At 53.2% G+C, this 8,526-nt stretch overlaps 1 protein-coding gene across 1 annotated transcript; it reads left to right on the top strand.

The window, feature by feature from the left end:
• The first annotated feature begins 2,884 nt into the window (after positions 1-2,884).
• TCL1A (T cell leukemia/lymphoma 1A) lies at positions 2,885-5,617 on the top strand. Its single transcript, XM_032404696.1, has 3 exons — positions 2,885-3,004; positions 4,993-5,163; positions 5,561-5,617. Exons 1-3 carry the CDS (start codon positions 2,885-2,887, stop codon positions 5,615-5,617), a joined length of 348 nt encoding a protein of 115 aa, XP_032260587.1.
• Positions 5,618-8,526: the final 2,909 nt, after the last annotated feature.

Genomic DNA, 8,526 nt, shown 5'->3' with positions numbered 1-8,526 from the left:
CCCCGGGACCATGACCTGAGCCGAAGGCAGACGCTTAACCATCTGAGCCACCCAGGTGCCCCTCTAAGTAGTTTCTTTATAGCTTGCTGGTCATTGCCCGATGGTTGGGAGGACACTGATGACCAGGATTTTAAGAGGAAAACACTTTCTATATTAGAAGTGATTTTGACAGAAAATAAGAGAGCCTACAACTAAATGATACAGAGTCATATATCCAAGGTTTGCGTCACAGTTAGAGAAATCTAGAGGGAAATGGTAGAATGAGACACCCACCATCTCTCCCTCTTGTTTCCCCCCGTAGACCAAGGCTTAACGTGCCCACCAGTCCTCTGGGGATCTTGCTGAAATGCAGATTCTGACCCAGCTGATCTGGGGAAGGCTTGAGATATAGCTGAACTGGGGACCACACTTACATAGCAAGGTTTTAGACCCTACTGATGGTCGTGACTCACCCCCAAGGCTCTTCCTTGGGGCGCAACCAAGAAGATGGCCTCCTCACTCCTGAAAAACAAATTCCATTGTGGTCTTTCATATCCAGAACCACTCTGCCCAAAACCATTCTTAACCTCCTACTAGACAACTTTATCAGAGGATCAGGGACTGTTGAGTTAGAATGGGCTTCGAGGGCAGCTAGCAGGGCCCCTTCATTACACAGGTGTGGCAATGAGGCCAAGATGGCAAAGGATTTGCCAAACTCATGGGTGATAGAGGCAGAGTTGAAACTGGATCCAAAGCCAGAACATGAAAGCATCAGTGAAGGATTCTATATTTAAAAAAAAAAAAAAAAGAAACAACGCAAAATAATTGCTTTGTGTTACTTTGTAAATGAAACACTTGATTATCCTCAGGGAGCTTGTAGACAAATAAAGGAGTCGGGAAGTTGTATATGACTCTAAAGCTAGGCCCGCTGACCTTCGAGCCCTAAGATGGGGCAGGTAACACACTGAAGAGGCTTGCCTGTCCCTGAGACCACACAGGAGCTATTCCTTTCTCATGGGACTTCCATAAAGAAGGCTCAAGGGCCCCCCCAGAAGCTGCCCTATGGACTCCTCAGTCATCTTATGCCACTTGCATGCTTTGGAACCCCTTCTCAAATGATTTTCTAAATCCTAACAAGAATGACGTACAGTCTTGCTCAATATTAAGAAGCCCTCATGTGATGCGGAAGGCATATATTGTTCTTTGAAAGGGGGTCGGGGGTGTAAGGATCATATATATTCCCAGAACATTCAGAAGCATATCCAGCCAAGGGAGACTGAATCTTGCTCCATTATTTATTCTTTTTGGGACCTCTTCGAAAAGCAGAAGGAATACTGATGAAATTGGCATTTCAGTGGCATTCTGGGTCCTGGAGCCATCAACACGGCTGGGCAGTGGCCACCCTGGCTCGTAGGTGCCCCCTTCCCTTGCCACACTGTTTAAGCTGGATTTGTCATCATTTTTTACCTCAAGGCTCAGGACTGGGCTGAGACTTCCCCAGCAGACATATTAGCATATTATCTTGCTCCCAGTGGCTATCTGGGTCTGGAATTAAGAACTATCCACAGGGAAATCAGCCTGAATGCCGTAAGTCTGAATATTAAATACTAGCACTACCAGGGGCTGCCCTGGCAAGGAGGTTTGCTGGGCTCATGTCTGCCTCCTCCACTCCCCACTCGGCTTTGGCTTTTGTCTTCTATTTTGTGTTCCCGGTAAATCCAATTACATCTCTATTATCATAGGCCACCTCAGCACTTTCTTGGGAATTAGGTTGTCTGGATCCGCAGAGAAGCAAATACATACCTTTGCTATCAGGGGATCCGGGTTAAGCTCATTCTCACTTTTGTGATATTGCAAAAGATCCCAAAGTTATTTTCTTAGCGCCTGGTCAGAGAGACAGGAAAGAGCTAGAAGATGAAGCACCAAACTGCTGCCAATGGTGATGTTTGAGCAACGAGGCCGGAGCTCAGCTTACATGTTTCTCATTGTACTTTATTTTCTTAATTGCCTTAATGGGCATGTGGTGTACTGCAAAATGAAGTGAAATTGTTTTCCTTATTTGCTGTAATTTACAGAGAGTGGGTTTGATCATATAACCCAGGGACTTTTCAATTCCATTGATCTTGGAGTGGAGAGAAGGGATTCTTTTCAAGCATTCATTTTGAACGATGTGTTCACCAATGAATTCAAAGCCTGTAAAAGGAAAACCCCATGTTTCTTCACCACCGTGTTTCACAATAGCCATTAGATGACCACACCATCATCAAAGCCGTGGAAAATGTGTGTGTGGGGGGGGACTGGGGCTTCAAGAGTTGCACTTGGCCAAGGAAATTGATTCTCACACCCCATGCACAAGCTGAAGGTGATGCCGTGAACCTGGGAAAGTCCGGGCTTGGCTCAGGCTCGCATGGTTCTCTTCTGATCCCAGGAGACGAGGCAGGGGTCCTGGCTCTGGGTTGCCTGGCATCGACTGTGAGTTCCCAGCAGAGGCCTGGCGTCCCGGTCTGGGGTGTGACTTGAGCAGTCACACACAGTGGCTGACTCGGACAGTGGGGGTCTGGGCGTCCCAGGGAGTGGAGGACGCCGGCACCTCCTGACAGAGGAAAGGCCAAAGGCCACAGACAGGGGTGCCTCCCCCGCAGTGGGGAGTGGGAGCTGGAGGGCTGGGGGCGTGGAAAAAGCCACGGGTCTATGGGGCTGGGGCTGCTCTCCTAAACGCGGCCAGGGTCCCCCGGAGCAAGACCAGCTCCAGAGCGGATCCTGCCTCGCGCCCGCCCTCCTCCCGCCCCGCCGCTGGGGGGCGCCCGCGCGCGTCCCGCTATAAAGCGCCGGGGTCCCGCGTCCCGCGCACCAGCGAGTCGGTCCGAGAGGCTCCAGCGGCGGCCCCTGAGTCGCCCGGGGCGCCATGGGCGAGCTCCCGTTCTTCAGGGCGCACACAGCCTTGCACCCAGACCACCTGTGGATCTGGGAGAGGTCCGTGTACGTGGACGAGAACCAGCGCACCTGGCTGCCCATAACCATCGAGGTACAGCGGCCTTGGGGCGGGCCGGGCGGGCGGCGTGGGCGTCCGCGGCCGCCACGTGGGGGGCCCTGCCCCGGACTTCGGGGTGTCGGGGCGCCTCGGGGGAGCGCACTTCACCAGGAACGCAGTGGTATAAGGGCCGGACTAAGAGCAACATTAAAGTGTGTCCTAGCAGGACGGTTACGTTATAGAACAGCAAACAGCAAAATTTACACGGGAGTGACTGTGTCCCCGTTTTACAGATGAGAAAACTGAGTCACACCCTCTAAACCTGCCCGAAGTAGTCCTGCTGGTAGGCGATGGGCTTGACATTCCAGGCTCTTAACCACCATGTTTATTGGCATTTAATTTCTTCTTTAAGTACACATATATGTACTTTTAAACATCAAATATTTACTTTTTTTAAGTCGGGTATTTGAAGAGAATTTAGGTGAATATCTTTTTTAAAAGCTCTGGTTGGCGAATATCTTCTTAAACATGACACCAAAACCACAAAGCAGTGTATTTCACATAATCATTATTATAAGTTATGCTCAAAGCATAACCCGCTAGCGGACTGTGGGGCAGGATTCACCCCCATGTAATTGAAAGGACTGGTATTCTTAATATGTAAAGGTTGACTTAATAAGAAAAAAAAGGAACAAGCAGACCAAAAGTGGTTGAAGGATATAGAAAACCTATACGAACGCAGCAAGAATGGTGATTTCCACTTACATCTTGCAGGATGATCTGAATTATTTTTTTAACAATTCCAATTTATTTCATGGATGGAAAATTTAAAGAATGATTTCCGCTTTGGAAAGTAGTTATTGAACCAACATGAGGGCCTAGTTTATATGCCAAGCACAGTTCTAGGCTGTGAGGGTTTGCAGTGAGTTTGATAAAATCCTGCTACTCTGAAGCTGACACTGCAGGGTGGGGAGGGGCAGGACATCAGAATAATTGAGGCTGCTGTGCAGGATGAGAGGCAGTAACGAGTGGGGCGGGGGGTCTACAGGCAAGACCCCTCAAGAGTATTAACTTGCACTTGCCTGTCATGCAGACCTTTGTGAAGCTCCCTTTTATAGACATGCGTGCTTCATGTGTATTTCAGAGAGTTGGATTTTGCTGAAATGTGTCCCTATAGACCTATATTTGTGCAGAGACCTGTCTCGAAGAAGGGTGTGAGCCCTGTGTAGATCTAAGGGAGAATGTTCCAGGCAGAGGACCACAAATGCAAGAGATTACTGGGAATGTGACATGTCCCCGAAATATCGAGGAGGCCCTTGTGGCCGGCACAGGGTGGAGGGTGAAGGACAGAATGGGAGATGAGGGAGGCGGGGGCCCACATTAGTGGGTCTGTGGACCGTGGTTAAGATTGCAGTTCCTTCTACCTGCCGTGAAAAGCCACTGGAGAGTTTTAGACGCGCACCCCGGCTGCTGTGTGGGGAGCTGATTGGGAGGCATATGACCATAAGGTGGCAAGTTAGCTTATTGCAGGAGAGGGGTGGTGGTGGAGGTGGGGAAAAGTATTCTCTCACCTGTTCAGTGGGGCTTTACGGGGGGGCGCCTGGCTGGCTCCGTCGGTGGAGCGTGCGACTCTTGATCTTAGGGTTGTGGGTTTAAGCCCCACGTTGGGTATAGAGATTACTTAAAAAAAAAAAAAAGTTGAATAAATAATAAATAAAATAAAATAAAACCCCATGGCAGCTGACATCAGCACCACACTGCAGTTAAGGAAGCTCAGGGACAAGCTTTAAGTCTGTCAGGAAGCAGCGGGCTCCATGCGGCCCTGTCTGGGTGTCTAGACACCTGTGAGTGCCGGTCATCCTGGCCTCGCCAGCGTCCCTGAGAGGGGCGTGCATGGCATAAGGGGGGACGTTGCTGGGAACAGTGATCACCAGCATCTCAGATGCCGGCCGGGCTGCCAGCGGGGTGGGAAGGACTCTGGGGATCTGCGTGCTGGGGAGCCCGGGCCCTGAAGGCGTGCCCTGGTCTTCCCTTCCCTTCAGACGGAGAGTAGCCTCCAGGTGCTCATGCGTCAGGAGGATGTGTCCCTGGGGGAGGCTGTGTGTCCCAGCCTACTAGCCCCATGCCCGCTGCCTTCCATGTGGCAGCTCTACCCTGGAAGAAGATACCGAGGCTCAGACTCGAGTTTCTGGCGCATAGTGTACCACATCGAGGCAAGTGTGTCCTTCTCCCAGGGGCCGTCGGGTCATCTGGGGGGGCCCTGCCCCGCCGCCCCCCACGTCTGGCCTCAGAGCTGTATCCGTTCCCCCATCTCTGCACCAAAAGCTAAACAAGGGAAGGAGTTTACACTGCAGGTTCTTAAAGGACTGGATTAGAGAGAGGTCAGAAGTGACTGCCTGGGCCACTCTGTGAGGTCTGACAGAAGCCCCCTCAGCCCAGGGGGGCCTCTCCGCTGGGCAGCCAGGGGGTGAAGGCTGGTGGGAGGAGGGGCTCCTAGAATCCCCCGCCCCCAGGCAGCTTCCTGGAAGCTCCTGGAAGGCCCGGGGTGGGGATAGAAGGACAGAAGGAAGAGTTGCCCGGCCCGGCCTCTCACCCCCTTCTCTCGTGCAGTTCAGTGGCAAGGAGGACATGCTCCTTGAGCAGCTGCCGGACCTGGAAGATGAATGACCAGGTGAGTACCTTCGGGGCCAGCACCTGTCAGTCCAGAGTGACCGGGGCAGAAAGAAAGAACACCCTCCCCCCACTGAAGGCAGTGCTGACTCCCACCCCCAGCGGTACTGCCCTCTGAGGGTCTCCGGGTCTGGGCATCCAGGCGCTCCCCTTTAGCACCTTGGGGGCTAGTAATTTTGAGGGGAGCCCCCTTCCTAGCAGGGACGCACATCTGAACAGGGCCTCGCGGTTTAGGGCACTGCTGCTCGATCATCACATCGACCGAGCTAGGAATGATTTCATTTCCAGGTTACAAAAATGAGCTTTGAGGAAGCACAGTGACTGGGCAGGTTCCAAACCCCGGTGTTCTGACCCCAGGCTGCTCGCTCTATTCGTAATCTGCCCTGGCTCAGACGCAAGGCCTCAGCTCGGGGGGGGCCCCGCAGTGACCCCCAAGCTCCCTGTGCATCCTCACCCCAGCAGCTCTGCTCCTGCCCGCCCTCCACCCCGCCCCATGCCTCTGCCACGTCCTTCCCTTTGCCTTTGACTCTGTCTTCTCTTGTCCTTCTCTTGGCCTCTGGGCCCAGGTCCCGCAGCTCCTGTCTCCTCCTGCCCCCGGAGTCCAAGTGCTGCTGGCCTTCGTTCACCTTCATTTCCCGGCCCTGCGTGTTCGGTTCTGCCACTTCCCAGTCCGGGAGGGAGCGAGGGGCAGAGGATGAGCCCTCCCCGGGGCCTGCGGGGCTTGCCTGCAGCCCCCTCAGCCGCCCCCCCACCCCGGCAGATTGGGACTGGAGAGGAGGCAGGTTTGTGCGGCTTCCCCCAGCTGCCCCAGCTCTAGCTGCCGTCCGGGTGGCTCCGTCCGCTGATGGCGTTTGGCCTCTCTCTGCCGTGGCCGCTTCTCACTCTGTTCCCTCAGCTCCGTGCGCCTCTGGCCGCAAGGGAATGGGGCCCACTCACTTGAGACAGGGCCAGGCCTTAGAACCCCGGGACCAGCCGTCGCACTTGGTGCATGTCTGCACTTGACCGTGCCTATAAAAGCCCCTGCTGCACAGGCAGGCTCTGTACAGTTCGAGGGAAGGCCCGGGAGGAGCCCAGATCTGCGTGCAGGACCAAGGAGCCCGCTGGGCCACGGGCCACGGCTCACAACCTAGCGGGAGGCCGAGCCGGCGAGCACTGCGGACACCCTTGGGTGGCCCATGTGTAGGGGGACAGAGGTTGAAGGGGCCTCTTCTTTTTAACGGTGCCCACACACCTTGGTGTTATGAAGTTGTATGTAGTGTGAACACTTTGCAATGTTGATTAAATGTAAAACAGTTCTCTACATTTTTGCTTGAACCAGCTTCTGTCCGTGACCTGGATTCCTGGAGAGAAGCAAGAACAGGTAGTCAGTCACCAAATTAGAAATTTGGAAAGGGAAAGAATACTCATGAATGCAGTGTATTTCTTTTACTTGGGTGAGAAGGCTGGAAATCTATTTTTCCCCTCTCCCTCCCTCCCTCCCTCCCTTCCTCCCTTCCTTCCTTCCTTCCTCCCTTCCTCCCTTCCTTCCTTCCTTCCTTGCATGTAATCCAAATGCTCAAAACCCTAGTGTTCTTGGAGGCATGATCTGAGAACCCTTGGAGTCCGTGACCCCAGAAAGTCTTTGTCAGCAGCTCCTCGTGTTCAAGGTCCCTCTGTGTGGTCCCTCCTCCCTGCGGGGGCACTCACCAACCACTGTCCTTACGTGCCTAGTTCCAGTGTCAGCAGGAGTCCCTCTCCTCACCTGAAACTGTCCCCAGCAGTCACAGCCCAGCCCACCCCGTGCCCTGCCCCGCTCTTCCTGAGGAGGTAAGCGGGGCCTCAGGTACTACCAAGGGATGCCTTCCAGGAGAAGCGATCCATCCTGTGTGGCGTGCTGGTCCTCACCCCTTGTGTGTTACCAGTCTGTAGCTTCCTCATCACAGAGAGATGTGGGGGGAATGATATGGATTTTGTTAAGTATCTAATAAGAAAATTCTCTAAGAAAAGTACCGCTTCTCCTATTTTATATTCCCTGATCCCAGTCTTACCTGGACAGATAGACGTGGGGCCCCTCTTGTGATTTTAACGCCATGGCCTTGCACAGGGCTTGCCAGTGTAAGAGTTTGGTGTGTGGGAGCTCTTCCTAGACAGACCCCTCTTGGTAGGGACTGAGCATCAGGACGTCAGAGCAGGAAGAATGTCAGAGATCAACCAGTTGCCTCATTTTAGGAACTGGCCCAGGAAGAAGAACGTTCATGTTTTGGGCTGACTGTGTCCCCCCCACATTCATACGTTGATGCCCTAACCTCCAGGCTCCGGGTGGAGCTTTTGGGAAGTGGTTAGGGTTAGCTGGGGTCATGAGGGTGGGACCCCGTGATGGGATTAGCACCCTGATAAGAAGAGGAAGACACAGAAAGGCAAGGTCAAGTGAGGACACAGAAGACAGCTGTCTACAGGCCAGGAAGAAGGTCCTCACCAGACGCCCAGTCTACCGGCACCTTGATGTTGGACTTCCCAGCCTCTACAGCCTTGAGAAATAAATGTGTTGTTTAAGCCACCCAGTGTCTGGCATTTTGTTACAGCAGCCCAAGCAGACGGACTGTTCTTGTTCCAAATGCTTGTTTGGGAAACGTCAGACCGGCACTGTGAACTTCGCTGGAGGCTCTAGATACAGCAGTGACCAGAACCCAGGCCCTGCTCTCACGCAGCTCCTGTTTTGGAAGAAGACCAGTGAGCAGCTTGGGGTGCATAGTCCTACAGAGGAGATAGAACAGGGTAATCTGCTGGTGAGTTAGGTCAGATGGGGAAGAAATTCCCATCTCTGGAGGTGGCCTCTAAGATTGGACCTTGAAAATGAGAGAGAGCTAGATTCTTAAAGCAGGGAAGAGAGTCCCAGGGAGAGGAAATGGCACGCGGTGCACATTTAA

Source organism: Phoca vitulina, unplaced genomic scaffold, assembly GCF_004348235.1.
Source record: "Phoca vitulina isolate PV1807 unplaced genomic scaffold, GSC_HSeal_1.0 scaffold7, whole genome shotgun sequence".
NCBI lineage: Eukaryota > Metazoa > Chordata > Mammalia > Carnivora > Phocidae > Phoca > Phoca vitulina.
Note: the sequence above shows the minus strand (reverse complement) of the source record. Positions and strands in the feature narration are given on the sequence as shown.

Bases quoted from the DNA above. Each gene is read 5' to 3' on its own strand.
- TCL1A (XM_032404696.1), top strand. From the start codon at position 2,885: ATGGGCGAGCTCCCGTTCTTCAGGGCGCACACAGCCTTGCACCCAGAC. The intron at 3,005-4,992 runs GTACAGCGGCCT...CCTTCCCTTCAG, and splicing joins GGCTGCCCATAACCATCGAG to ACGGAGAGTAGCCTCCAGGT. The intron at 5,164-5,560 runs GCAAGTGTGTCC...TCTCTCGTGCAG, and splicing joins GCATAGTGTACCACATCGAG to TTCAGTGGCAAGGAGGACAT.